The sequence below is a fragment of the Patagioenas fasciata genome, chromosome 30 (assembly GCF_037038585.1).
Source record: "Patagioenas fasciata isolate bPatFas1 chromosome 30, bPatFas1.hap1, whole genome shotgun sequence".
In the NCBI taxonomy this organism is placed as follows: domain Eukaryota; kingdom Metazoa; phylum Chordata; class Aves; order Columbiformes; family Columbidae; genus Patagioenas; species Patagioenas fasciata.
The window spans coordinates 3,725,610-3,753,167 of NC_092549.1; the positions used below are offsets into that span (position 1 = coordinate 3,725,610).

Consider the following 27,558-nt stretch of genomic DNA (forward strand, 5'->3'; position numbering starts at 1 on the left):
GAGAGCGGGAGGAACCCCCCGGTAGGACAGACGGACAGGACGGTCCCAGCGGGGATGCAGCCGCGTGTCCCCAAACGCCCCGGTGCGGGAGAAAATCATCAATAAATAGGAGTAGAAACCGCAGCCCAAGAGGCGGCCGAGAAACGGGCACCAAACTATTTACACCCCATCCCGCAACGGGGAAAACAAAGAGAGTTCGCCCTCTGGAACAACGGGACGAGCGGACGGGACGGACAGACGGAGGAGAGCGCTGGCTGCCAGCCGTGTCTTTTTTATATAAATAAGCTAAAGCTGATCAGTTTGTTCACAGGGCCCAGCCCACGCGGCTCCTCCGCCGAGGGACACGGAGCGCACCGGCTCCTCACAGGGTGCTCTCCAGCGTGTTGTAGTTGTCCTTGAAGCTCTTGAGCTCCAGAAAGTGTTTGGCACGTTTGCTCTTCTGGCTGGAAGGCAGGTAGGTGACCTGGATGGTGGCGGGATTGGGGACGTCGGGGCAGGGGGTGAGGTCCTTGGCCGCCGACTGATGCTGCCGCTGGCTCCCAGTGCTGCGCGTCTTGGTGCTGTGATAAATGAACCCAAAATTCACACACAGAGTGTGAGGGGTTGAAGGGACCTGGGAAGCTCATCCAGTGCAACCCCCCCGGAGCAGGAACACCCAGCTGAGGTTCCACAGGAAGGGGTCCAGGGGGTTTGAATGTCTGCAGAGAAGGAGACTCCACAACCTCCCTGGGCAGCCTGGGCCAGGCTCTGCCACCCTCACCCCCAACAAGTTGCTTCTCATCTTCCAGCGGAACCTCCTGTGTTCCAGTTTGCACCCATTGCCCCTTGTCCTGTCACTGGGTGTCACCCAGCAGAGCCTGGCTCCATCCTCCTGACACTGCCCCTTTCCATCTTGATCCCCAGCAATGAGTCCCCCCTCAGTCTCCTCTTCTCCAGCTCCAGAGCCCCAGCTCCCTGAGCCTTTCCTCACACGGGAGATGCTCCACTCCCTCCAGCATCTTGGTGGCTGCGCTGGACTCTCTCCAGCAGTTCCCTGTCCTTCTGGAGCTGAGGGGCCACAACTGGACACAATATTCCAGGTGTGGTCTCCCCAGGGCAGAGCAGAGGGGCAGGAGAACCTCTCTGACCCACTGACCACCCCCTTCTAACCCACCCCAGGTCCCATTGGCTTCCTGGCCACAAGGGCCCAGTGCTGGCTCAGCCCACAGCACCCGCTGTTCCCAGCTGGTCTCCCATCCAAGCACTGACCGGGCCCGACCCTGCTTAGCTTCCCAGATCAGACCAGATGGGGCGTTCTCAGGGTGCTATGGCTGTATAGATTACATTATGTGTATCTGTATGTTCCCCAATATATCCTGATAGTATCTGAACTAAACCCTCTTTTCACGGTCACCCTCCCGCCGAAGCCGCGCCGGCAGCGACACTCACACATTGGCCAGCTCGTTCAGGGCCTCCTGGTACTTCAGATATTCCGGCTTCCCAAAAACCTGCAGCCAACAGAATCCGCGTTGGAGAAGATCAGCGAGTCACCCCCATCCCCGCGCGGGACACCCCAAAACTCGCCCCGAGGGCGCGGCCTCACCCCGGTGCCGTAGCGGGCGCTCTCGTAGCCGTCCAGCAGCGCGTCGATCAGCGCCTTGCGGACGCCCTTGAAGGAGCCGCTGGAATTGCGCAGCTCCAGCAGGTAGGCACAGAAATTCTTCCCGATTAGAGACTTGGGGTAGCGGCCGTCGGCGTGGAACGGGATTTCTGGGACACACGACACGGGTCAAAACGCGTTCACCCCAACAGCGTCCCCTTCCCTCCCCTCCGAGTGCCCTTACCGGACGTCCTGATCGCATCCAGCGCCTTCATCCTGTACAGGTAGTTACAGCAGCCTGGAGGGGGGAAAGCAGCACGGGGTTGGGTTTGGGCCACTCGGCTCAAAGTGGCGGCGCCAAAATCACCTCAAAATCACAAAATAGCGGCCCCAAGGGTGGCGGGATCACCTCATGATGAGAAAGAGATTGAGGTGCTGGAGTGAGGTCAGGGAAGGGAATGGAGCTGGGGAAGGGGCTGGAGCACAAGTGTGATGGGAGCGGCTGAGGGAGCTGGGGAAACGGGTGCAAGTTGCACCAGAGGAGGCTGAGGTGGAAATTTGGGGTGATTTCTCCCCAAAGGGCTGTGGGTGTTGGAACAGCTGCCCAGGGCAGTGCTGGAGTCACCATCCCTGGAGGGGTTGGATACACAGAGATGAGGTTCTCAGGGACATGTTCAGTGCCATCGAGGGTTAACGGGTGGACTCCATCATCATGAGGGTCTTGTCCCACCAAAACTGCAATTCTGTGATCATGGAAGGGTTTGGGTTGGGAGGGACCTTCAAAGAGCATCTTGTCATGGGCACGGACATCTCCACCAGACCAGGGACATCCAACCAGACCAGGGACATCTCCACCAGACCAGGGACACCCCCAACCAGACCAGGTTGCTCAGAACCGCATCCAACCTGACTCTGGATGTTCTCAGGGATGGTTCATCCACCACCTCCCTGGGCAACCTGGGCCAGGGTCTCCCCACCCTCAGCATCACAAATGGAGTTTGGAGATGGGGTCTTGGGGATGATTCCTTCCCCAAAGGGCTGTGGGTGTTGGAACAGCTGCCCAGGGCAGTGCTGGAGTCGCCATCCCTGGAGGGGTTGGATACATAGAGACAAGGTTCTCTAGGACATGGTTGGCTTAACACTTGGACTCAATGATCTCAAGGGGCTTTTTCAACCCAAAGGGTTCTCCGGTTCGGGAGCCGGTACCTGGTGCCTCCAGCTGCAGGAGCCGACTGTCGTCCTCCGCCAGCAGCCGCGGCTCGTACCTGATGTCCTGCACCCGCGACAGCCGAATGTCGATTTCTTCCTTCAAATCCTGGAAAAAAAGGCATTTATAGAACTTTGTGGGATCACAAATGACAACACCAGCCAGGTCCCTGTGAAACAACCACCTCCCGTCACCACGGCGAAGCGGCAGCTCCGGAAAGCTGTGATTTGGGAGCAGACCCCCCGGTGGAGCCTGTGGACCCACCTTGGGCGCGTGCTGCCCCACGGGGACGTGGGGGCCCCGGCGCGACTTCATGGCGAAGCGCATGATCTGGCGTTTCACAAAGATGAAGAGCAGCACGAAGACCTGGGGAGGGGGTCAGGGACACCGAGCTGAACCAACACCCTCTTCCCAACCCTGGGGACATCGCGGGGTCCCACGGATCCCCCCAAACCCGGCGTGGCTGTCATAGACAGCACAGCCCCCCCAGAGGCTCCCACTCACATCCCCTCACTGCCCCACAGACACCAGGACCCCACGGACACCCTGGCCCAGCCCCATGGGGGTCCCGAGTCCAGCTCCCCATGGACACCCCAGGACGTGCCTCACTGGCCCTACAGAAGCCCCATGGACACCCACAGGAGCCCCACAGACTCCATATGATGAGCCCCACAGACACCCCAAGCCCAGCCCCACAAAAGCCCCATGGATAAGTCTCACTGGCCCTGTAGAAGCCCCCTGGACACCCTCGGGCTGGTACCACAGGAGCCCCACAGACACTTCAAGCCCAGCCCCACAGAACCCCCTTGGACACCCTGGGGCTGGTCCCACAGGGGCCCCCCAGGTCCAACCCCCCCAGGAGCCGCAGACCCTCCATCCCCCACCCCACAAACACCCCCCGGCCCACCCTGACAGCCACCCCAGGATGAGCCCCCCATCCTCCCCAGGGCGAGTCCCTCAGACACCCCAAGCCCAGCCCCACAGGAGCCCCACAGACTCCCCAGGACGAGTCGCACAAACCCCCCAGCCCCAGCCCCACAAACACCCCCGGCCCACGCTGACAGCCCCCCCAGGACGCGCCCCACGGCTCCCAGGCCCACACGAACCCCTCGGCCACCCCCAACGCGGTTGCACGGAGGCCTCATCCCGTCGCCGCGGGCTCACCAGGCTGCCGTAGGCCATCACCAGCACCACGTTAACCCCGGACAACCAGTTACTCCCGGCCCCCGCCATCCCCGGCCCGGCCCGGGGCCGCACAACATGGCGGCCGCCGAGGCCGCGCTGCTCCCGCGTCACGTGACGAAGGCGAGAAGGCGCCTGTGTCACGTGACGCGGCGCACGGCCGTGGGTGAAGCCGCGCTGGCCCCGCCCCCGCGCCCGCATCACGTGATGGGGGCGGGCGCCGCTGGGAGTTGTCAGTGTGGTGAGACCCAGGTAAAGTTGGCTGCGCGGAGGCGGCTCCGGTAACTGCGCGCGGCCCCTTTAAATCCCGCCTTTCCGCCTTCGCTCCCTCCCGGTTCCCGTTCTCCGCCGCCACCGCGCACCCCTCGGCCCGCCCGGCCCCGCCGCCGCCCGCCCCGGCCCCACCGCGCCGCTCCGGGGGCGGCCGCCGCGCCCCCGCCGGGCCCCGCGCGGCCTAGTGGGCCGGGCCGCAGCCGGGGGCTGGCGTAAGAGCGCGGCCGCCGCAGGTGAGGGCGGGCGGGCGCGTTGGAGGCGGGCGGTGGGGTGGGGGGGAATGGCGGCCGCGGCCATGAGGGCGGAAGCGGCCCCGCGCTCGCCCGCCTCCCGGCTGCGGGCCCGGCCTAGCGGGGGCTGCGGCCTCCTCCGCTTCCCGGCGGTTCCGTGCGGTTCCCTCCGGTTCCCCCCGGCCGCTCGCCCCCATTGTGTGCGGCGGGCTGGGCTGGCTGGGCCGCGGGGCTCCGGCCCTGCCCGTGCTCCCGGCGGTAACAATGGGCCCCGCGCTGTCCCGCTCCCGCCGCGCTCCGGGGCCGCTTTCTCGGCGGCGGCCCAGGGGCCGTTACCGGGGGGCCCGGGCGGAATTCCCGGGCGATGCCGGTTCCGCGGCCCCGTGTGCCGCGCTGCGCTCTGGGCGGCGGTACCGAATCGGGGGGAATCCCCCCGCATCCCCCACCCGCACACCCCTCGGTTCGCAGCCGCTGATCAACCGCCCCCCGCATCGGGGTCCTTGGGGGGCTCCTACCCCACGTTGCAGGAAAACGCTTTGCCCTCCGTGGCCCTTTTCGGAGCCTTTCGCTAATTTATTGAAAGGGGATGGAAATACTGATTTTCTGTATTAACAGATAAGGGAAACTGAGGCTGGGATGTGCCGGGACTCGCCCGGCAGGTCTGACACAGCAGATGTGCCCTGCAGATCCTCGTTCAAAAACTGTAACTGCCCTGAAATCTCTAATAAAATGAACAGTTTCTTACAGTTCTGTATCAGCTCTTTTTCCGGAGACTCCGCACTTGCGCGTAGCCGGGACTCTGTAGACGCGAAGGCGAGTAGTGCTGTACCCTGGAGAGGAGGAAAGGGGTGATGGCGAGCGCTTCGCGTTTGCGTGCAGCTTCTTTGAAGAAAAGGCGGTGTAACCTGTGGCCGTGAAGCTTCTTGTTTCCCTAAACCCTCCGCGAGCTCTTGAAACGTAACCGTGGCCGTTTCAACGCGGTTTTTCTGGTGGGGATTGGACGCGATTCCCTTTGGCTGGAGTGGCCTTTTGGTGAATATATGTGGTTTTAGTCTATAGAAATAACCAGGTGAAACACTTTAACGACGACTGTCTTGAGCTGGTAAACTCATATTATGGTTATTTCTGCGTGGCGCCGGTTGGGATGTCAGGATGACCAAGATTTGTGGTTAAACGTTGGCTGTGATCTGTCCTGGAGCTACGTGATTGAGGGATAAATAATGAGTGACTGAGTCCTCTTCTCTCACTGGGGACACCATTGCTCTGATATTTCTATAATTCTGGGTTTTTTGGTGCATTAAAGAAAGAATAATCATGATTTAATGGCGCTGAAACCGCAGATTAAGTTACTGTGAGCACACGGGGTCGCTTCTGCCGCCAAATCGGGTTCATGTACCGGCTCGTTTGTGTGTGAAACGCTTAAAAGTGGAAGAACCATAGCAAAAATCAGTCCTGTGGGGGATGAAGTGAGCGTGGGGCTTTGTCTGTGCTGAAACCCAGCCTGGGTGCTCTGCGCGGCGTCACAGGGTTGGTTCCTGCTGGGAAACCTGTGGGAAAGCTGGAAAATGGTGGTTTTTAAGTGACCGCCAACGGGGGAGATTTGGAGGTTTTGCGGGAGCGGTTGCGTTGGAAAACTCTGATGTGAGGATGGTGACGTTGGGGTCTCTTGGGGAAGCGTCTCCGACCGTGGATTTGGACACAAGACCCCCCAGTTCTTCCAGGGCTCTTTGCTGACACCACTTCAGCGCTTTCCCCACTCTGTGTCGGGTTTTCTCGCTCGTGTTTCCCCCCGTTCTCGCGTTTTGCCCGTGGCTCCTTCCCCCGTCCCCGTGAAGGTGTCGCCGTCTCGTTACCAAAATCCGAACGCGCAAAATTTGGGCTGATTGAGCTTTCCGAGGTCGGAAGGGGCGTCGGGAAGGATCAAACCACTTGGTGCCGACCCTGTTCTCACCGTCTGCGTTGGGCTCTTCCCCAAAGCTCGTGTGACGTTACAAAACCCATTTCAGACCCTCCACAGCTTGAACTCTTACAGGGATTTTTAACCCCGAGCAGCATCACTGGCTGCTTTTCCTCCTTGGCGTTTAATTCGCTTTATTTGTAGCTTTTCCATCTAGAATACACAGTGGAAGAAAACTTTGCATTTCCAGCTAAGAGGAACAATCCAAACAAGCAAAAACGGGCAGGATTCTTTCTAAAACAATTTCCCACAAGCTTGTAGCGCCGCTTGTTACCGGAGCGCTTTTCCTTCCCTTCTTTTGAAGGTGAGAAGGGGGAGAAGCTGATGTATCAGAGGCTCCCAAAGCGGCTTCTTTCCAATTTTAGGGTTTTTCCAGCGTTTCGTGCTCCAGCCCGTCCTGAGTCGTTGAATCCCTGACCCCAAGTGCTTTAGGGTCCCGATCGCTCCCACCTGCCTGCAGATGGTGTTTTATTGAGCGTGTTCCACGTGGAATATCTTGGGGGGGTTCAAGCGACCTTTTGGCGCGGGGACGCGCGGTGGCTTTGCCGGTCGCCTCCCCCTGCGATCCTTGAGCCCCGCCGTTGCGTTTGGTGTCGTTTTTCGCTCTCTAACAGCCTGTTCTCTCTCCCCCCGCAGGGTTCTACCTTGTAAATACTGTTATTTGTATATACTGTAAATGATGACATCGGTGGGCACGACCCGCGCCCGGGGGAGCTGGGAGCAGACGCAGACACAGAGCCAGACGCAGCACAAGCAGCGGCCGCAGGTAAAGGCAGCGCTTGGGCTGGTTTTCCTTCCATCTTAGCGCTCCCCGTTCGCTTTAACAAGCACACACGGCTAAACCACCCACCGCTGCGGTGGTGGGGTGAGACCTGCCCCAGAACAGCCACAATTTAGGTGATTGTTGGCGATGTCCCTTTCTCCCGCGCTCCCCTCGCTCCTCTGCTTCCAGAAGCTCTTTGCGCCTCCCCATGGCGCCGGTTCCCTTCTGGAGATCTCAGTGTGGCCTCCGCGGGAAGGTTTGGTGCGAACGAGCCGCTCTCACCGCACTTTCCCTCTCCGTTCCCGTTTCTTTAGGCCACCGCGGAACAGATTCGACTTGCACAGATGATTTCGGACCACAACGATGCCGACTTTGAGGAGAAGGTGAAACAAGTGAGTGTGGAAAGCGAGGGCGAGAGAACGTCCGGCGGGTCGCTCCCTCAGTTTCCTTGGAGTGGCTTTTCTGTTTAGGGGCCACAAAATGCAGGGAAATGGTTTTATCCTGAGCAAATGAGGTTGGGTTGTGCTGAAACAGCAACTCAGAAGTCCCCACCCTCAGTTAATTCACATCGAGGGGATGGAATTAAACTGGGGAGGCTCCCAAACCCCGACATTTCTATATAGAATTTCTGGCTGGGGATTGAACTCGCGTCCCCTCCGAGGTTTTGGTGGCGCCAAACGTGTTGAGCGCGGTGTTTCCTTCCCTCCAGCTGATCGACATCACGGGCAAGAACCAGGACGAGTGCGTGATCGCTCTGCACGACTGCAACGGCGACGTGAACAGAGCCATCAACGTGCTGCTGGAGGGCAACCCCGACACGGTAGGACGGGCTTTGTGAATCCGGTGAGGCCTCGTTGGCCGTAACCACCTATTTGGGGGCAAAACCTCCAGGAATGCCAAGATAACAAGAACCAAACGGGACTCGTTGGGCTCGCACCAAAATCAGCACCGAGAACAAGCGAGCGCTGGTGTAGGAGGAACCTTCATTCGTTTTGTAACATGATTTGTGTTCCAGCCCAGTAAAAACCTCCATATATCAGATCCTTCCAAAACGGTGCTGATCAAACGGATCCTCCCGGCGTCCCGGTTTAGCTAAAGCTCTTTGTAGAGTCCAGGCTCTAAATAGAACTTGAGAATATTACGCCTTAGCTCATTAATTTTCCTCGTTTTTAGCCCTGAGCTCGGACTATATTCCTCGTAACATCGTATTTGCGTCTCTCATCACTCAGACTTTGCGTAACTTCTTCCCCTTTTTCCCAAACGTGCAGCATTCCTGGGAGATGGTCGGGAAGAAGAAAAGCGTCTCGGGGCAGAAGGAGAGCGGCCAAACGGAGCCCAGCGAAGAGAGCAAAGAGAACCGGGAGCGGGAGCGGGATTTCAGCCGGCGGCGCGGTGGGCCCCCCCGGCGGGGACGCGGCACCAGCCGCGGCAGAGAGTGTACGCGCAAAAACGGGGCGGCTTGGGCTAAAAGTGGCCTCGCAGTGAGAGGTGGAGGGGAAAGGGACCTGGGGGACAGCGGGGTGGCCGTGAGCCAGCACTGGGCCCTTGTGGCCAGGAAGCCAATGGGACCTGGGGTGGGTTAGAAGGGGGTGCTCAGTGGGTCAGAGAGGTTCTCCTGCCCCTCTGCTCTGCCCTGGAAAAAAGGGTTTAGTTCAGATACTATCAGGATATATTGGGGAACGTATATATATATACATGATGTAATCTATACAGCCATAGCACCCTGAGAACGCCCCATCTCGTCTGATCTGGGAAGCTAAGCAGGGTCGGGCCCGGTCAGTGCTTGGATGGGAGACCAGCTGGGAACAGCGGGTGCTGTGGGCTGAGCCAGCACTGGGCCCTTGTGGCCAGGAAGCCAATGGGACCTGGGGTGGGTTAGAAGGGGGTGCTCAGTGGGTCAGAGAGGTTCTCCTGCCCCTCTGCTCTGCCCAGGGAGGTTGTGGAGTCTCCTTCTCTGCAGACATTCAAACCCCCTGGACCCCTTCCTGTGGAACCTCAGCTGGGTGTTCCTGCTCCGGGGGGATTGCACTGGATGAGCTTTCCAGGGCCCTTCAACCCCTGACATTCTGGGGTTCTCTGTGTGATCTGTTCGCTGCTCCCCAAGATGATTCCTCGGATGACACCCCCAAAACCAGCAGCTTAAAAGAAGCGACAGGAGCTCTCGGTGTGGTTTCCCACACGTGGGTGTTCGAGGTCTTCACGTTGTCTTTGTGTCGTTTTACCTTTCAGTTCGGGGCCAGGAGAACGGGCTGGACGGCGGTAAGAGCGGAGGCTCGTCTGGACGAGGCACGGAAAGAGGGAGACGTGGCCGCGGCCGAGGCCGAGGTACGCGCGGGTTTGGGGTCGGAGCAGAATTGCACCCGCTCATCCATCTCCTCAGTGAGGTTTGAAAACCTCTAAAACGAAAAGAAACACTTGATTGTTTGTTCTTAGCACCTACACGTTGCCTCCCCATCTACAAACATCATCACGTTCTCGCGTCCTCTCCGTAGAGTTGAACAAAATAGGGATTTATTGTGGAGAGGTGGGAAGTAGGAAAGCAAAGGTGGTTGTTTGGCAGGGGACGCGGTAGCTTGTCAGCAGAATCCAGATCCCCCCGTTGTTGCAAACGCTCCTCTGGGGTTTTGAAGTAGCACAAATTCATTTTTCTATGAGATTTGTGCCGTTTGGGAGTTGTTTTGAGAACCTGGGGACCGCTTGGGAACCTCGTGTGAGCCTGGAATCGCGCTCAGAACTCCCAGTGTTGTTCAAATGTGTTTTCCCGGCGATGCAAAGAGACGCTGAGCAGCGCCCTCGTTGTGTTTTCCAGGTGGTTCTGGAAGGCGAGGGGGAAGATTTTCTGCCCAAGGCATGGGGTAAGTTTTATTGGTACAAACTGTGCGGGAATAGTTCCGTTTGTGTCCGTCATTTGCGTCCCCATCTGCGTTTTGATCGCGCAGCCAAAATTATATCACGGTAACTCAAATTTGGGGGGCTGCTGTGGGAGAGCTGTCTTGGGAGACGTGAGTAAAATCAGTTGCTTTGATAAAATGCTTGGGGATCGGGAGTAAAAGTTTCCCTTCTCCTGTTTCCTACAGCACTTTCAACCCTGCCGACTACGCCGAGCCGGCCGGCGCGGACGAGAGCTACGGGAACAGCACCAACAACACGTGGAACAACAGCGGCAGCTTCGAGCCCGACGACGGCACCAGTGAGTGGTTGGGTGCTCGGAGGGGCCGCGGGGTTTGTTCTGGGCGGATTTGTCGATCTTTTGATTTTTATAACCCTCTTTTTATATAAACCGGAGTCTGATAAACGCAAGCGGGTTCCCCGGGGTGCGCTGCGTCCTCCAGGGGACGTCGCTCGCAGCTCAGGAACGTTCTCTCTTTTATTGGCGTTTTGCTCAACCTGTTGGAGGATGAGCCTGCGAATAACACAACGCTTCCCCATTTAAAGCGCCTTCTCGGGTGGTTTGCGAGCACCAACCTGCCCGGCGCGTTCTTTTGGAGTGGAAAATGACATTTTTTGGCTTGTTTTGAGTACGGGCGAACTCAGATTTGCAAGAGGCAACCCTGATTGTAAGTAATTCGTGGGGCGTTTTGAGAGCGATGTTCTATTTTACGGAGCAACCGTGCGCCACCACTATTCCATTTCTCCACCGTTTTTGAACCAATTGAGCTTTACACGCTGGAAATGTTACCGCCTGGTCTGAAGAGGCTTCTGTGCTTTTGTTTTAGTAGCCGCAGGCGTCTCTTTAACAATATCCACAGGTACGATGCGAGTGTAACGGGGGCGGTGAAACTCCCCTTCACTTCTCCAAGCCAAAATTTCACCGGTTGTCTGTCTTGTCTCTTCTTTTGTTTTGTTTCAGGACTTGATTTCATTGGGGGTGAGGGGGCAAATTATCCCCGAAAATTTGACACTGCTCCTGGTATGATACATCCAGGTGCACTAACTGCCCCGGATACCTTTACTTTATACCTTAAACCAAAACAACCCTGAAATATCTGTGGATATGTCGTTCTCCTCTCTCTTAATTTGTTCATTTTACTGAGTATTTGCTGTTTTGATTGTGCTTTTACTAATGCTGGCGCCTCGAATGTGAACTGGGAGAGGTTAACCGCAATTTCTTGGCGGGTAACGTCAATCGTTAACTTCGGCCACCGCTTCTCGGTACCCGGAGCAGCTCGGTGTCCCCAGCAATGCGGACGAGGTCCCACCCGAGGGGGGGAACAAATATGGGACCTGCCCTTGTCCCCATGGGGGTTTTGGTTCTCTCTTTGCTGCTTCATGACAAAACGCTCCTTAGGAAGGGAATTAGTCTGGCTTAACTATCTCAGCGCCTTGGCTCTGCTTGTGGCTGCTTCGCTGGCCTGCAGTCGAAGATCTTAATCATAGAATAATTAGAATAGAATGTCCCTTGGTGTGAGGTGACCCCGTCACCCCTGGTGCCACCATTCTGAGCCCTGAGGTGATGGCCCCAAAACTGCCCCCAATTTTGAGGTTTGGCCTCACTGTCCCCAGCACAGGGGCGATCGCTGCGCTGGTCCTGCTGGCCACATAGTGCTGGTACAACCAGGGTGCTGGTGGCCACCTTGGCTCACGTTCAGCCCATCACCAACACCCCCAGGCCCTTTTCCATCCCGCGGCGTCCATGGGGTTGTTGTGACCCACGTGCAGGACCCAGCACTCGGCCTTGTTGAACTCAGACGATTGTCCTCACCCCCTCGATCCAGACCCCTCTGCAGGGCGGTGGATTTGGGGGTGACCGGGATGGTTGACGGCAAAGCCGCTCGGCGCCCCAACGCTTCCTTTCCCGCTCTGGCACCTCCATGCTTTCCAAAGCCAAGACCCAATGTACCTCAGGGCCACCAAATCCCATCGACGGCCGTAACGAGGCCGAAATGGCGTTTGACCAAAGTGTTCTCACATCCGGGTTAATCTTTAACTCCTGGAGGCAGCACGAGGCCGCTGCTCCGGCGCTACCGGGCTATTTTACCCCGCTTCGGTTTTATTTGGATTTACATCCCTTTGAGGCGCAGAATTGGGGGTTTTAGGTTTGTCTTGAGCCCGTTTGTTTTACAACCACCAACTTAGGAAGGGCCTCTCAGATTGGCTCAACTCAAAGCACCCAAACCCATCATTAAGAAAGAATAATTCACTGCTAATATACATATTTCATGCATTAAATCTTCTCAACAAGCAGTTGTTGGGATGTTTTGGCCTCATAAATCTGTCGTTTCCTTCCCTCCCCAAGTCTCCGCGCTCTTCTCCTTCCCCACGTGCTGCTTTTATGCTCTAAAAGGCTTTTTTGGCTCATAAAAAGGCCGATGCCAACTTGTTCCATCCCCATAAACCCTTCCAGGTTTAACCAGGTCGGGTTTAGTCAGTCTGGCTTGCAAGGCCTGAAAACAAACGGCGCAAAGCGGCGCTGGTTTGACTCTGGGGCTTTTTGGGGTGTAAAACGCTCCTGATTTCGTCCCACACCGAGTTTTAAGTTGCTTGATGGATGTGGAAATCACCACGTAAAATACTGAGGTTAAACCGTGAAGGAAACAAGGGACGGAACAAGTTGAAGATGGTGGAGGTTTGGACGTTTATCGGGGTGGGAAAGACAAACCGCGTGTGTTTCCGAAGGGTTTGGTGGGTGATGAGATCCCGCACGCGAAGCCCCCGAAGGAGACGCTGAGTCTGGGCGGCTGGGCCGACACGAGCTGTTCCGGGGCGCGATCTGAGGATAAAACGAGCAAAAACGGCCCCAAAAGAGGCCATGGGGGTTCCCTGTTGGGCGTCGGGGTGCGTGTGGTCCGTGCTGTTTCCCTCCCGTGACTCGCGGCTTGGGACCATCGACCGCTTTTAACTGGCAAATAGCAATTCCTCTGCGCTGCTTGCAAAGCTCCCGGGCGCTCCCCGGCTTTCGGAGGCGAAGCTTTGATCCCTACGTTAATTGTCCTCCCTTCGTTATCCCCGCAGGTGCGTGGAGGGCGGCGACGGAAGAATGGGGCACGGAGGACTGGAATGAAGACGTAGGTGCCTCTCCAAACCCCATTTGTAGGCACAGCATGGCGAGACGAGCGCAGAGCCCGTCCTCCCTAAACCCCAGGCGTAGCCTAAGCCAGGCTGCCAATGAATAGATAAACCTTGCTGCTTCTGGAGATCGTAAGAGCCCAAAACAGACCAGGATCTCCTGGAGTCTCATCCTGTCCTGCGTAATCGAGTTCTTCCATTCTCTGAGCGGAGTCCGTGTTTGGTTCTTGCTCCGTTTTGCCTATGGAGCGGCAGTTTGGGGAGATTTTGTGTCTCCTTTGGGTAGAACAGTCACCATTATCATCACTTTTACCACCTTTATTCCTTCTGAAAATGGGTTTCAATCCCTCTCTGAATCAAGGGAGGACTTATACTCGCGCAGCGTTGGGTTTTCATTAGCAGATCCTGATGGGAACCAAACATTAGAGAGTTTAAGTCTATAACCACCCGAATTTCACCAATCTTTCCGTTCCTATTTGTTTTACTGGGAGTCCTGAGATGCCGCTCTCACTTTTGGGCTCTTTTTGCCTCTTTCAGCTGTCGGAGACGAAGATCTTCACGGCCTCCAACGTCTCCTCGGTGCCTCTGCCCGCCGAGAACGTGACAATCACAGCCGGACAGAGGTGACAGCCCCGCGATGCCGTTTACCCCAAGTTGCTCCCGATTCCCAGAGCAATTTGCCACCTGGGACTAAACCTCACCATAGGGCTCAGTGAATGAGGTGGATTTAAATGGCAAAGCTCAGAGTTTCCAGGTCCTGATCCTGGATTAGGGTTTTCTACTGCTGGTTCTTCTGATGTGCTGTGTTAAATTAATGGGAGAAACGCTTTAAAACACAAGTTCTTGCTTGGTCCCTCCGACCTTTTGAGTTGCAAGGTAACGTTGTGCAGATTTGTAAAGTCAAAGCTGTAAAGGTAGAGCAGCGCTGTAAGGGGATGAGCAGTGAATGGGGCAGAGTCCACTTGAGGCCTGGATCCAGTGCAGTGCCTCAGGGACCAGTACTGGGGCCAATATTATTCAATATATTAATTAACAATTTAGATAAGGGAATAGAGTGCAGAGTCAGTGAGTTTGCTGGTGACACCAAGCTGGGAGGAGTGGGGACACTGGAAGCTGTGCTGCCATCAGAGACCTGGACAGGCTGAGAGCTGGGGGGGAGAAATGGAATGAAATAGAACAAGGGCAAGTGTAGAGTCTGGGATCTGGGCAGGAACAACCCCAGGTTCAGTGTAAGTTGGGAATGAGCTGTTGGAGCAGTGAAAAGGGAGCTGGGGGTCCTGGGGACAGCAGGGTGAGCATGAGCCAGCACTGGGCCCTTGTGGCCAGGAAGCCAATGGGACCTGGGCTGGGTTAGAAGGGGGTGGTCAGTAGGTCAGAGAGGTTCTCCTGCCCCTCTGCTCTGCCCTGGGGAGACCACACCTGGAATATTGTGTCCAGTTGTGGCCCCTCAGCTCCAGAAGGACAGGGAACTGCTGCAGAGAGTCCAGCGCAGCCACCAAGATGCTGGAGGGAGTGGAGCATCTCCCGTGTGAGGAAAGGCTGAGGGAGCTGGGGCTCTGGAGCTGGAGAAGAGGAGACTGAGGGGGGACTCATTGCTGGGGATCAAGATGGAAAGGGGCAGTGTCAGGAGGATGGAGCCAGGCTCTGCTGGGTGACACCAGTGACAGGACAAGGGGCAATGGGTGCAAACTGGGACACAGGAGGTTCCGCTGGAAGATGAGAAGCAACTTGTTGGGGGTGAGGGTGGCAGAGCCTGGCCCAGGCTGCCCAGGGAGGTTGTGGAGTCTCCTTCTCTGCAGACATTCAAACCCCCTGGACCCCTTCCTGTGGAACCTCAGCTGGGTGTTCCTGCTCCGGGGGGGTTGCACTGGGTGGGCTTTCCAGGTCCCTTCCAATCCCAAACATGTTGCGATACTGTGAGACGGAGCTCATGTTTAACCTCCGCGCGCTTTTGTTCTTGGCCCAGAATCGACCTGGCAGTCTTGCTGGGGAAGACGCCGTCGTCTACAGAGAGCGAGTCGCTGAACCTGGAGTCGGCCCAGGCGCCCTCCCTGGCCCAGCCGCTGGTGTTCAGCAACTCCAAGCAGAGCGGCATCGCCCAGCCCGGCTCCGGCAACTCCTTCGCTCACCACAGCATGGTACGGAACGCCGCGCTCTGCCGCGTTTGGCTCCCCGTGCACGTTTGGGTGATGGGAGATGTAAAGTTCAGACGCCCGATGGCTTCTCGTGGGCGGCGAGAATCCTCTGTATACGTGAAGTGTGCTGCTTCGTTAGAAATAATTGGGATCATTCCTCCCCTATTGCCCTTGGTTGATTCGCAACTCCGGCTGGGAGGGAAAGACAAACTGACAGTCCGGGGTTTGCGAGGAGTGATATTTATGCCAATTTATCGCTGACTTTGTTCCATCGCAGGTGAGCATGCTGGGGAAAGGCTTTGGCGATGTTGGTGAGGCCAAGGGCAGCAGCACCACCGGCTCGCAGTTCCTGGAGCAGTTCAAGACGGCGCAAGCGCTGGCGCAGCTGGCGGCTCAGCACGGCCAGCCGGCCGGCAGCGGCTCCACCGCGGCCTGGGACATGGCGGCCACCACGCAGACCTCGTCCCTCGTGCAGTACGGTGAGGACCAGCAGCGCGGGGCCCCGAAAACGGGGGGCGCGTTCTCCACGGGCGGGGGGGTTCGGTGAAGGGAAGGATCGCAGGTTCACAGCAAACCGACTGCTGGAGGGATTGGAAGCGGAGGATGGCAGAGTGGTTCGGGTTGGAAAAGCCCCTCAAGATCCAACCATAACCATAATTGTGGAAGAATCATCAAATGGTTTTGGTTGGAAAAGAGCTTTAAAATCATGGAGTCCAACCATAACCTCAATTTAGCGCTACCCAGTGTCCCTGAGAACCTCATCTCTGTGTTTCAACCCCTCCAGGGTGGTGACTCCAGCACTGCCCTGGGCAGTTCCAACACCCACAGCCCTTTGGGGAGAAATCACCCCCAATTTCCACCCTCAACCCCCCCGGCACAACTTGCGGCCGTTTCCCCAGCTCCCTCAGCCGCTCCCATCACACTTGTGCTCCAGCCCCTTCCCCACGCGCTCTGCGCTTCTCTGCTTTGTGATCTTTACAAGCTCCAGAGTGATAACAATTGGATTTTTCTTGATATCGAGAAGCGTCCCAACTCGATTTAATCCCAACTCGTGTCTCCTGTAGATCTCAAGAACCCGACGGACTCCTCGGTGCACAGTCCCTTCGCCAAGCGCCAGGCCTTCACGTCAACCTCCACCATGATCGAAGTGTTCATGCAGGAGAAGCCGCCCGTGGTGACGGCACCGGCGGCCGCGCCGGCGCCCTCGTCCTCGCCGCTGCCCAGCAAAGCCAATCCCGGTCCCCAGATGTCCCCAGGCTCCTCGGACAACCAGTCCTCCAGTCCCCAGCCGGCCCAGCAGAAGCTGAAGCAGCAAAAGAAGAAAGCGTCGTTAACATCGAAGGTGACGGCGTTGTGGAAAAATCCCTTTGGGAAGGGTTGGGCTTGGCTTTGCTGATCTTAGCTCCCCAGTCTGGGTTGAAAAGCGCGATTTGGAGAATGCAAAGCGCGCTGACCCCTTCCCGTCGTTCTCCCGCGCAGATTCCTGCCCTGGCGGTGGAAATGCCTGGCTCGGCGGATATCTCAGGGCTCAACCTGCAGTTCGGAGCGTTACAGTTTGGTTCGGAGCCCGTTCTGGCCGAGTACGAATCGGCGCCCGCCACGAGCGCGGCCGCCAGCCAGTCTCAGAGCAGCCTGTACACCAGCACGGCCAGGTGAGGAGGGGCGGCGGGACCCCGGGGGTCGCGGTGCACGGGCGCCGTGGCGCCGCATACGAGTAGACCCTTTCCGCCGCCGCCGTGGGCGCAAAGGGGGGACAACGTATGCGACAGCGAAGCGTTAAGGTGCCGCAGACTCGCCCATGCAGCTCCAGCGCTGCTTGGCCTGCGGTTACTTGCACAGAACACGCGTTTCTCGCCGCGGTGCTGGGAACGCGGGAGGGAAGCGCCCGGCGTGATGCTCCGTGAGCAGATTCCGCGTGGTTTAAGCCGATTTTTGCCCGGCCGACGGGGCCGTGGGGACGCGGTGCATCCGCGTTCTGCTCCTGTGGTGCCTTCACGCTGCTCATGGGGCTCTTTGTTTCGAGGCGCTGACAGCGCGGCTGGTTCGGAGGAAAACTTTAAGTCCTTTTTGTCTATTTTTCCCTTTTGTAGCGAATCTTCCTCCACGATTTCGTCCAATCAGAGCCAGGAGTCTGGTTACCAGAGCGGCACAATACAGACAGCAACGTTTACCTCCCAGAACAGCGCTCAGGGACCACTGTACGAACAGAGAGCCACCCAGACGCGGCGATACCCCAATTCCATCTCCTCCTCGCCCCAGAAGGATCTGACCCAGGCCAAGGTAGGAGAAGAGCTTCGTGCTGGGGCTGAAATGCTGTCTGGGGGGGAAACCGAGTGGTTTTTGGGTGTTTCTGTGATGCCTCAAAGCTGCCACCAGAGCCCGTGGTGACATTTCTCAGCGGGGTTAATAGCAGTTGATCGCCAGCCATACGTTGTGTCGCTCATAATTACTGCGTCACACCTAATTACCCCGCTGTGAGGTGGCGTTCAGGTTACAGCTTTCATTTTCTCTTAAGGATCGAATCCTTGCGTGCTGAACACAAATTCAAGGTCCAAACGAGCGGCTGCAACGCCCGCTACTCTTTATTCTCTTCTCTCTTTCCTCAGAATGGTTTCAGTTCCGTACAACCCACGCCGTTACAAACCACGCAGGCCGTTGAAGGTGAGCGGGCGTCCTGCTTCGTGTGCTGCTCGCGCTCTTCGCTTTGGATTAAAATCTTTGTGTTCCTAGCAAGTCCTTTCCCCGCTGGACTAATTGCTGCCGCTCAGGTTGTTTGCTTGCCATGAAATGTTCGGCTTTGTGCTGCTGGATCCGGGAGATCGCTCCTGGTGATGATGATTAACTCTGATTTATGAAAGGCACCTCATCTGGAGGTCTTGGTGGCGTTGGAGTAAAGCTGAGGTTCTTAGGGACGTGGCTTAGCGCTAGGTTTAGGTTGTGGTTGGACTCGTTGATCTTAAGGGTCTCTTCCAACCCAAATACCTCCAAGGTTCTATGAAAGCACCATCGCCGCCCCAGCGTGGAACTGGTTGGCACCAGGAGGGAAGCCCCATGGTTCTCTTCACCCAAAACCTTCTGCCCGCAGGTGCTACGGGCCCCGCCGTCAAATCCGACTCCCCCTCCGCCCCCAGCATCGCCCCCCTGAGCGACGGGGTGGCCGCCTCGGCCCTGCTGAGCACCGCCAGCCAGCACGCCACGGCGCTGGGCGGGCTGAGCCACGCCGAGGAGCTCCCCAGTACCACCAGTGCCCAGCTCAGCAGGTGGGGAGCTCAACCGGGAGGGATCCACGGTGGAAATCGGTGGGGAAGAGCCAGGGGATGTGTGTTCGGTGAAGGGCGACGGCGCAATGTCTGGATGGGCGCTGGTGACACGTGGTGGCCCCTCAGGGACTATTTAAACATCCTCATCAATGATATAGTGGGATTGAGTGATTGTGGGTGACACCAAGGTGGTGCAGGTGACACCACTGAGGGATGGGATCCATCCAGAGGGACCTGGAAGCAGCCCCCAGGAGGAGGACTTGGGGACAGTGGGACGTGTTCTGACACGACCTACGCACATGAACTACAGCCCAGAAGGTCGATTGTATCTTGGGCTGCATCAAAAGGAGCGTGGCCAGCAGGTGGAGGGGATTGTCCCCTCTGCTCTGTGCTGGTGACACCCCCCAGGACACTGCGTCCAGCTCTGGGTCCCCAGCACAGAACACAGAGCTGCTGGAGGGGGACCAGAGGAGCCACAAGAGTGAGCTGAGGCTGGAACAGCTCTGCTGGGGACAGGCTGAGAGTTGGGGTGTTCAGCTGGGGAAGAGAAGCTCCGGGGAGACCTTAGTGTGGCCTTTCTGTGCTTAAAAGATGGGGATGGACATTTGAGTGGGTGATAGGACAGGGGGTGATGGGTTTAAATTAAAAGATTGAGGCTGGATAGAATGGAATTGTTGCCCTGAGGGTGGTGAGAGCCTGGCCCAGGTACCCAGAGAGGTGGTGGCTGAACCATCCCTGGAGACATCCCAGGCCAGGCTGGATGGGCTCTGAGCACCCTGAGCTGGTGGAGATGTCCCTGTCATGGCAGGGGGGGCTTTAAACGCCCCTTCAACCCAACCCACCTGTGATTCCGTGATCCGAGTGGATGGGGAGCGGGATCTGCCCTGTACTTGACGACCTTTCATTCCTCTTCCCGCAGCACGTTACCCACCCAGCAGAACAGTCTGTCCTCATCCACATCCTCCGGGCGAACGTCCACTTCGACTCTCCTGGTGAGTCCGGCTGAGCTTTCGTGCCGTGCGGCCCCTTCCCAGCTCGGTGCGCTCGGCCGGCGGGGGCTGCGGTTGTGCCGGGACGTTGGGTGTTGCGGGGAGAGGGACGGAGGGTTCTGTGTCCAGTTTTGTGCCGTTCACACCAAGAAAGGCCTTGAGGTGCTGGAGTGAGTTCAGAGAAGGGAACGGAGCTGGTGAGGGGCTGGAGCACAAGTGTGATGGGAGCGGCTGAGGGAGCTGGGGAAACGGCCACAAGTTGCGCCAGGGGAGGTTGAGGGTGGAAATTTGGGGTGATTTCTCCCCAAAGGGCTGTGGGTGTTGGAACAGCTGCCCAGGGCAGTGCTGGAGTCGCCACCCTGGAGGGATTGAAACGCACACAGATGAGGTTCTCAGAGATGTGGTTTGGCTTAGCGCTTGGACTCTATGATTTTAAAGCTCTTTTCCACCCCCAGTGCATCTGTGACCCTGTATTTTGCGTAGACAACACCCTGCAATATTCCTACCCTAACTCTTCCCTCCCTTCCCCAGCACACGAGCGTGGAGAGCGAATCCAGCCTCCATTCCTCCGCCAGCACTTTCTCCACGTCCTCCAGCACCGTGGCGGCCGCGCCGCCGGTCGTGAGCGTCTCCTCCAGCCTCAGCAGCGTCTCCAGCCTGGGCCTCAGCCTCGGCAGCAACTCCACGGTGACGGCCTCGACTCGCAGCTCCGTGGCGACAACATCAGGTACTTTGCCGAATGGGCGCGGGGGTGAAGGGAAACGGTTCCCGCTGTTCGATCCCAGACGAACTTTGCGTTTCTCTTCCTTTTGTTTAGGAAAAGCGCCTCCCAATCTCCCCCCTGGAGTCCCGCCGCTGTTGCCTAACCCGTACATCATGGCTCCGGGGTTGCTCCACGCCTACCCGGTGAGTGGGACCACCGGCTCTTCGCGGCGTAGAGAAACCGTAACGCCCTTGGATGGGAAGCGCTTGGACCTGCTGTTCTCCATAAAACAATAGCAGAGAGAATCCACATTCCCAGGGGTGTAAATATCTAAATCTCATCACCCCGTGGCTTCCCCAACCTTTGGGGAGCAGGAATTGCTAGAGGAAAAGTGTCGGTGCCACTGTGGTCTGGAGCAGCCGCGCTGGCCCTGGGCGCTCACTTTTAATAGAGCGGCTCATAAAACCACTCGTGACAGCATCGCGGTGGTGGACGCTGGGTAATTCTGTAGCCGATCCTCTGTTTCTGGCTTTATATCGCGTTCATCTAGATGTTTAATCTAAAATTAGGTGTCGTTATCTCGTCTGCGGCCCTGTCATCATCTCCTGCTCATTTTCTAGCCACAGGTGTATGGATATGACGACTTGCAAGTGCTCCAGACGCGATTCCCCTTGGTGAGTACCCGAGGAGCCGGCAACACGGGGCGCGGGGTGGATGTGGCAGCATGGAGGAGTCCATCAGCCGCTCCTCTGCGCTTGGGGAGCTGGGAACGCTGATTATCAGCACTAATTATCCAGCCATTCATCAATGGTGGGGCTGGGGATGTCAGCGCGACCGCAGGCAGCGGTTTGGCCCCGTGGTGCGATGAGCTGTGGTAGGTACGCGTCTCTGATCCTTGGAAGAGCCGGCGGCTAAATCATCGAATACCAGGTTGGAAGGGGCTGCAAGGATCATCTGGTCCAAGCCTTCTTGGCCAAAGCTTGGTTTAGACAAGCTGGCCCAGCCCAATCTTAAAAGTATTTAATATTGGGGAATCCACCACGTTCCTGGGGTGATTATTGCCGTGGCTGATCGTTCTCATGGGGAAAAATTCCCCTCTTGTGTCCAATGGGAATCTCCCCAGGAGTAACTTGTACCCGTTGCCACTTGTTTTTTCCATGGGACTCCTTGTAAAAGGGATTCTCCGTTGTTTTTGTAGCACATTTTAAATCCTGAAGGCGGTGATGAGGTCTCTCCTCACCCGCAGGCCGGACAAGCCCCGTTCCTCACACCGCACCTTCCCGGTCCTCCCATCGCCTTTGTGGCCCTTCCCGGCCCATCCTCATCCACAAGAACGCGTTTAATTTGGCGATACCAGATGTAGGGAGGCGCTTTGGGCACCGCATACCAGTAGACCTCGTCTGGTTCTCACCGTAGCCAGACGAGGGGGACGGTCCATGCGACACGAAGCCGGGGTTGCCGTAGGCTCCGATCAGCCTCCGCGTGGCTGGTTGAACCGCGACGCTCCAACATACCCAGCGCCCCAAATCCCTCTTTTCCCAACAGAAAAGCATCTTTGGGCCGAGCTCCTAAAAACGCGGTTTGTTTTTATCCCCCAGGATTATTACAGCATCCCGTTCCCTACGCCCACCACCCCGCTGACTGGAAGAGACGGCAGCCTGAGCAGCAACCCGTACTCTGGTAGGGAAAAGCTCCGCTCTGGTTCCGTATCTGCGCTCCCCTTGGTCTGGAACGGGTTTCTCAGCAGCCGAATTCTTGGCTTTTCCTTTATTTGATCACCCGGTTGTGTGGGGGCTCGTTACCGGGACGATGGGGACGAGTGGGAGTTGATGTGGCAGTGGAAGAATCCGAGGTGTAAAACCAGGGAACCGCTTTTCATGTCGTGGCGAGACAGGGGTTAAGCAGCGCTTCCAAACACCGAGAATTAAAACACAAAGAAACACGAAATCTGGAGGAATTTAAGCTTCTAATCTATGTGAGTCTCATGAGAAACAAAATGTGGAATTTAGGAGCTTGAAACTAAACTAAATGACCCGAATGCCCGCGGGGGGCCGATGTCTCGCTGCTTCTACGCAGCGCGCTGAGGCTGAAACCCCAAACTCGGAGCTCGGCGTCTGTAATTTGTAAGTTAACGTCGGTGATAATTAACATTTGGGGTTGTTCTGGACTGAGTCGCGAGCTGGGGCGGCACCAAGATGCTCTCGCTGCTCTGTGAGCTGTGAATAGGGAGAGGTTTGCGTCGAAAAACCAAGCAGATGCTCAGCAAAAGGAGCTTCCCCGAGTCTGCTGTAAAACGGGGCCGTTCCTGCACCCTCAACAAGAAGATATTTCGGTATTTTGCTCTCTTTGCTGGTGGGACGAGGTCCCCAGGCCGCAGCTCTGGCTCCGGAGGGAGAGGAGTTGTGTTCAGACCCGCTGCTGATGCACAGGCTTAGGAAGAGCTTTAGGAAGGGCTTAGGAGGAACTTCAGCATGCGGGCTCTGCCGGGTTTATCCAAGGGCCGACACCAGGCTGGTTTAGCTGCTGTGGCGTTCCCTTCCATCTGAATTTCTCCTCTTGGGGATTGAAGATCAGTTAACAGCTCAGCATTGTCAGCGTGTGATGGTCCAGAGGCTGCGGTCCTCACTAGATGGAGGAGAAGGGTTGATTCAAGTCGTCATTGATCGAAGTCTGTGTCACCTTGGGCTGGGCTGGGGTCTGACACATCTGTCCCCCACTCCCATCTCCTCTTTTGCAGGCGATTTAACAAAATTCGGCCGAGGCGACGCCTCCTCCCCGGCTCCGGCGACGACTTTGGCGCAGCCTCAGCAGAGCCAGACCCAGACGCACCACACCACGCAGCAGACGTTCCTGAACCCCGCGCTGCCTCCCGGCTACAGCTACACCAGCCTGCCCTACTACACAGGGGTACCGGGGCTCCCCAGCACCTTCCAGTACGGGCCCGCCGTGTTCCCTGTGAGTGACCGCGGGGATCCCGCTCCTGGGGGCGCTTCGGGGGCCCTCAGCCCAGGGCTCAGAATGGTGGCTCCAGCATCACCTCAGGGCTCAGAATGGTGGCTCCAGCATCACCTCAGGGCTCAGAATGGTGGCAGCAAAATCAACTCAAGGCTCAGAATGGCGCCCCCAGGGGTGTCGGGATCACCTCACACCAAGAAAGGCCTTGAGGTGCTGGAGTTGAGAGAAGGGAACGGAGCTGGTGAGGGGCTGGAGCACAAGGGTGATGGAGCGGCTGAGGGAGCTGGGGGTTCAGCTGGAGAACAGGAGCTGAGGGGAGACCTTCTGATCTCTGAACTGCCTGAAAGGAGCTTGGAGCCAGGGGGGTCGGGCTCTGCTCCCCAGGAACAAGCGCCAGGAGCAGAGGAAACGGCCTCAAGGAGGGGCTGAGATTGGAAATTTGGGGTGATTTCTCCCCAAAGGGCTGTGGGTGTTGGAACAGCTGCCCAGGGCAGTGCTGGAGTCACCACCCTGGAGGGGTTGGAATACACACAGATGAGGTTCTCAGCGCCATGTTTAGTGCCAGGACGCTTGGACTGATCTTGTGGGTCTTTTCCAACCTCAACAATTCTCCGATGCAGGGAAGCCTCTCCTCACTCCGCTCCTCCCCTCCCTCCTGCAGGTTGCTCCTACCTCTTCCAAGCAGCACGGTGTGAATGTCAGCGTCAACGCATCAGCCACCCCGTTCCAGCAGCCCAGCGGCTACGGCTCTCACGGATACAGCACCGGTAAGGGCGCCGGCAGAGCCGCGTTCCCTCGCCGCGGTGCCAGGGCTTGTTCACAGCTCTATCAGGGAACCGTGTTATTCTCTACTGGGGGAAAATGGCCGCAGTTGTTTGATTCTCCTTGGAAAGGCCCAGGCGTGTTCTGCTCCGTGCCCAGCAGCCCGGTGGCTGTGGCGTTGGACTCGCATCGGAGAGCGTCAGCTGCCGAATTATCTGTTGTTTGATTGCTTTTTACTGCCCGCACGTGATTAATAGAACAATAATTATTCCAGATTTGAGCCTGGGAACTTGTTTGAGTCCTGTATGCTTTCTAGACAAGTGTCCTTCTTGGTTCGAAGACACAAGGAGGTCGTGAATCTGCTGCTTGGCCCCGTGCTGGGTGTCACTGGTTGATCTCTGGCTGTGTTTGAAATCCCGCTGTGCGGTAGCCGTGGTTGAACTGTGGGGTCTCCAGAGCCCCTCCAACCCCAACCAGTCCAAGATCCTGCGTGTTCCCATCGCCAAGACCCCGCTCCCCAGAACGACGTTGGCCTCCAGACCTCGGCACCACCGGTCACTCCTGAACCGGCGGCTGCTGCCTCACGCTCTCCCACCTTTTCCTTCTCCCCAGGTGTGTCCGTGACGTCCAGTAACACCGGAGTGCCGGACATCTCGGGCTCTGTCTACTCCAAAACTCAGGTGAGTGTCTGTGGGCTCCAGGCCGGGGAGCAGGAACACGGCTCCGAGGCAGCGCGGGCTTTTCCCTTTGGAGCAACCGGGCAGGGAGAAGGGAAACGCTTGACCTTTCCCATTTTAGAACAATTTCAAGCCTGGAAACAGACATAGGCAGAGTCTGTGTGTTCTGCACCTCTGCTCTGCTCTGGTGAGACCCCCCTGGGTGCAGCATCCAGCTCTGGGTCCCCAGCACAGGACACGGAGCTGCTGGAGAGGGACCAGAGGAGCCACAGGGATGAGCCGAGGCTGGAACAGCTCTGCTGGGGAACAGGCTGAGAGTTGGGGTGTTCAGCTGGGGAAGAGAAGCTCCGGGGAGACCTTAGTGTGGCCTTTCTGTGCTTAAAAGATGGGGATGGAATTTTGAGTGGGTGACAGGACAAGGGGTGATGGGTTTAAATTAAAAGATTGAGGCTGGATAGAATGGAATTGTTGCCCTGAGGGTGGTGAGAGCCTGGCCCAGGTACCCAGAGAGGTGGTGGCTGAACCATCCCTGGAGCCATCCCAGGCCAGGCTGGACGGGCTCTGAGCAACCTGAGCTGGTGGAGATGTCCCTGTCATGGCAGGGGGACTGGGGGAGCTTTAAACGCCCCTTCAACCCAAACCGTGGTTCTCTGTGCCACGCGCTTGTGTAACCGGGCACCGAGCACCGCCCGTCCCTGCCCTCACCGCGCTGTCTCCCCGCAGCAATCCTTCGAGAAGCAGGGATTTCACACTGGAACCCCGGCGGCCTCGTTCAACCTGCCGTCGGCGCTGGGCAGCGGGGGGCCCATCAACCCGGCCACGGCGGCCGCCTACCCCCCCACCCCCTTCATGCACATCCTCACCCCGCATCAGCAGCCCCACTCCCAGATCCTCCACCACCACCTGCAGCAGGACGGGCAGGTAAGAGACCCCCGGTCCCCCCCCCAGCCAGCACCGGGGGGTCCCCTCCCCGTGACACGCGCGGTGACACAAACACGCAGGGCGAAGAGGCCTGGGGGTGCGCCCCCACTACCAGACCAGGACCCACCATCTGTCCCACCTCCCCCTTTCCCCCCAGTTTGGCATCAAGGGGGTGAACTCACCCCGGTCCCCCCGGCCATGGCGCCGCTGCCGTAGCTCTCAGGTCTAACCGTGGATTTCTACTGTCGTAGTTTGTCCCTTTATCTTTACATATCCCGGTACTGCAACAGCTTCCATATTTACAGATGATACTGTACTGCCAACGCCAGCAGGAGGACCAGGTAATGAACCTCTGCCCAAAATCACCTCAGGGCTCAGAATGGTGGCACCAAAATCGCCTCAAGGTCAAAATGGTGGCAGCAAAATCACCTCAGGGCTCAGAATGGTGGCACCAGAATCGCCTGAGGCCTCAAAATGATGGCACCAGAATCACCTCAGGGCTCAGAATGGCGGCCCCAGGGGTGTCGGGATCCTTGAGGTGCTGGAGCTGAGAGAAGGAAACGGAGCTGGTGAGGGGCTGGAGCACAAGGGTGATGGAGCGGCTGAGGGAGCTGGGGGTTCAGCTGGAGAACAGGAGCTGAGGGGAGACCTTCTGATCTCTGAACTGCCTGAAAGGAGCTTGGAGCCAGGGGGGTCGGGCTCTGCTCCCCAGGAACAAGCGCCAGGAGCAGAGGAAACGGCCTCAAGGAGACGTTGAGGGTGGAAATTGGGGGTGATTTCTCCCCAAAGGGCTGTGGGTGTTGGAACAGCTGCCCAGGGCAGTGCTGGAGTCGCCATCCCTGGAGGGGTTGGATACACAGAGATGAGGTTCTCAGCGCCATGTTCAGCACCAGCATTGGGTTCACCGTTGGACTCCATGATCTCGATGGGCTTTTTCAACCCAAACCATTCTCTGCCCCTCGCTCCGCAGCACCACGAGCTCCTGTGACCGCCAACGACCGCAGCCCCGGGGGGCTCAGCCATAACCCGCCAGCTGGATCCATCCCGTTGATCCCCAATAACCCCCATCTTGTTTCCCTCCCTCCAGAGCGGCTCCGGGCAGCGCAGCCAAGGCAGCTCCATCCCCCAGAAATCCCAGCCCAACAAATCCGCCTACAACAGCTACAGCTGGGGCACCAACTGAGGCTGGGGGGCCACCCTCCGCACCCCCCGAGGAGCCCCCGAGGAGCCCCCGGCGCCGAGGGACCGCGGGCAGGGCCCCCGCCCCCCGCGGCCCTTTCCTCTTGTATGTAATATAGAATTTGTATTTTTTTTTCCCTTTTATTTCCGTTTGGTTCGTTTCTCTCTGCATTCAGACTCTGAAACCGTTTGCCGTAGGGGATCTTTATTGCTTTTTTACTCCTTTCTCCCCTATTCCCCCCCCACCCCTAAAACCTTTCCCCCCTTCCTCAAAGGAGTGGAAGCTGCGAGTCGCCTACAGCAAACCCCTTATTATTAGGAATCCGAGCAGTAATTGATATGAACAGCATTGTAAGATGAATTAGTTGAAGTGTTTTGGTTTCTTTTATTTGGTTTTGTTTCTTTTTGTTTTGTTTTTTTCTTTTGTTTTTTGTTTTTTTTTTTTTGTACCGTGTTCTAAATTTAATGGATAAATGTGTCTTGTATATAAAAACAAAAACCCCACCCGCCGCCGTCCTCGCCTTCTCTCATTTCCACTTATTTTACCCCTCCCGCTCTTCATTTGGGGATTTTTTGGCTCTTTTTTCCCTCCACAGTCCCAATTTTGTCATTTTGAGCCGCAGCCCCCCCCCTCATTCACTAAAGCCAATAAAACTCACAACTTCACGTCTGCATTTTTTCATCCCCCCCCCCATTTTTGCCACAGGGGTTGGTCCCCCCACCCCTCCCCATTTTTTTCCCCACCACAGGGACAATGTCCCTTGTCCCCTATGTCCCCCC

The 27,558-nt window shown here is 57.5% G+C and overlaps 2 protein-coding genes, 1 non-coding gene and 2 pseudogenes across 8 annotated transcripts; 3 read left to right on the forward strand and 2 right to left on the reverse strand.

Annotated features, from left to right (window-relative positions):
* Positions 1-255: 255 nt before the first annotated feature.
* On the reverse strand, positions 256-4,101 carry C30H1orf43 (chromosome 30 C1orf43 homolog). The gene is made up of 7 exons (XM_065857670.2): positions 3,951-4,101; positions 3,051-3,152; positions 2,786-2,894; positions 1,824-1,877; positions 1,583-1,749; positions 1,429-1,487; positions 256-560 (listed from the first exon to the last, which is right to left on the reverse strand). Exons 1-7 carry the CDS (start codon positions 4,017-4,019, stop codon positions 362-364), a joined length of 759 nt encoding a protein of 252 aa, XP_065713742.1. The 5' UTR covers positions 4,020-4,101; the 3' UTR covers positions 256-361.
* On the reverse strand, positions 1,200-1,318 carry LOC136113045 (5S ribosomal RNA; annotated as a pseudogene).
* Positions 4,102-4,146: 45 nt separating the features above from the next.
* Positions 4,147-27,444, forward strand: UBAP2L (ubiquitin associated protein 2 like). Of its 6 annotated transcripts, none has more exons than XM_071800300.1 (29): positions 4,147-4,220; positions 7,065-7,194; positions 7,506-7,583; positions 7,901-8,011; positions 8,460-8,628; positions 9,421-9,516; positions 10,001-10,046; positions 10,269-10,381; positions 11,042-11,116; positions 13,144-13,196; positions 13,735-13,820; positions 15,164-15,335; positions 15,610-15,811; positions 16,397-16,674; positions 16,812-16,984; positions 17,423-17,612; positions 17,939-17,993; positions 18,418-18,592; positions 19,512-19,584; positions 20,113-20,308; positions 20,399-20,487; positions 20,905-20,958; positions 21,883-21,964; positions 23,022-23,239; positions 23,901-24,006; positions 24,614-24,681; positions 25,402-25,599; positions 25,905-25,940; positions 26,687-27,444. In XM_071800300.1, the coding sequence occupies exons 2-29, from the start codon at positions 7,105-7,107 to the stop codon at positions 26,780-26,782; spliced, it is 3,378 nt and encodes a 1,125-aa protein (XP_071656401.1). In that variant the 5' UTR covers positions 4,147-4,220; positions 7,065-7,104; the 3' UTR covers positions 26,783-27,444. The 6 variants fall into 6 exon arrangements, with proteins under 6 accessions (XP_071656401.1, XP_071656402.1, XP_065713591.1 ...); XM_071800301.1 differs by having other exon boundaries at positions 11,042-11,101; XM_065857519.2 differs by lacking the exon at positions 25,905-25,940.
* Positions 8,897-9,015, forward strand: LOC136113032 (5S ribosomal RNA; annotated as a pseudogene).
* LOC136113059 (small nucleolar RNA SNORA58) lies at positions 21,664-21,798 on the forward strand. Its single transcript, XR_010652964.1, has one exon. It is a non-coding gene; the product is annotated as a small nucleolar RNA SNORA58 (small nucleolar RNA).
* Positions 27,445-27,558: the final 114 nt, after the last annotated feature.

Bases quoted from the DNA above. Each gene is read 5' to 3' on its own strand.
- C30H1orf43 (XM_065857670.2), bottom strand. From the start codon at position 4,019: ATGGCGGGGGCCGGGAGTAACTGGTTGTCCGGGGTTAACGTGGTGCTG. The intron at 1,878-2,785 runs GTACCGGCTCCC...TCCCCCCTCCAG, and splicing joins CCTGCAGCTGGAGGCACCAG to GCTGCTGTAACTACCTGTAC. The intron at 1,750-1,823 runs GTAAGGGCACTC...CGTGTGTCCCAG, and splicing joins GGATGCGATCAGGACGTCCG to AAATCCCGTTCCACGCCGAC.
- UBAP2L (XM_071800300.1), top strand. From the start codon at position 7,105: ATGATGACATCGGTGGGCACGACCCGCGCCCGGGGGAGCTGGGAGCAG. The intron at 15,812-16,396 runs GTGAGGACCAGC...TGTCTCCTGTAG, and splicing joins CTCGTCCCTCGTGCAGTACG to ATCTCAAGAACCCGACGGAC. The intron at 18,593-19,511 runs GTGGGGAGCTCA...CTCTTCCCGCAG, and splicing joins ACCAGTGCCCAGCTCAGCAG to CACGTTACCCACCCAGCAGA.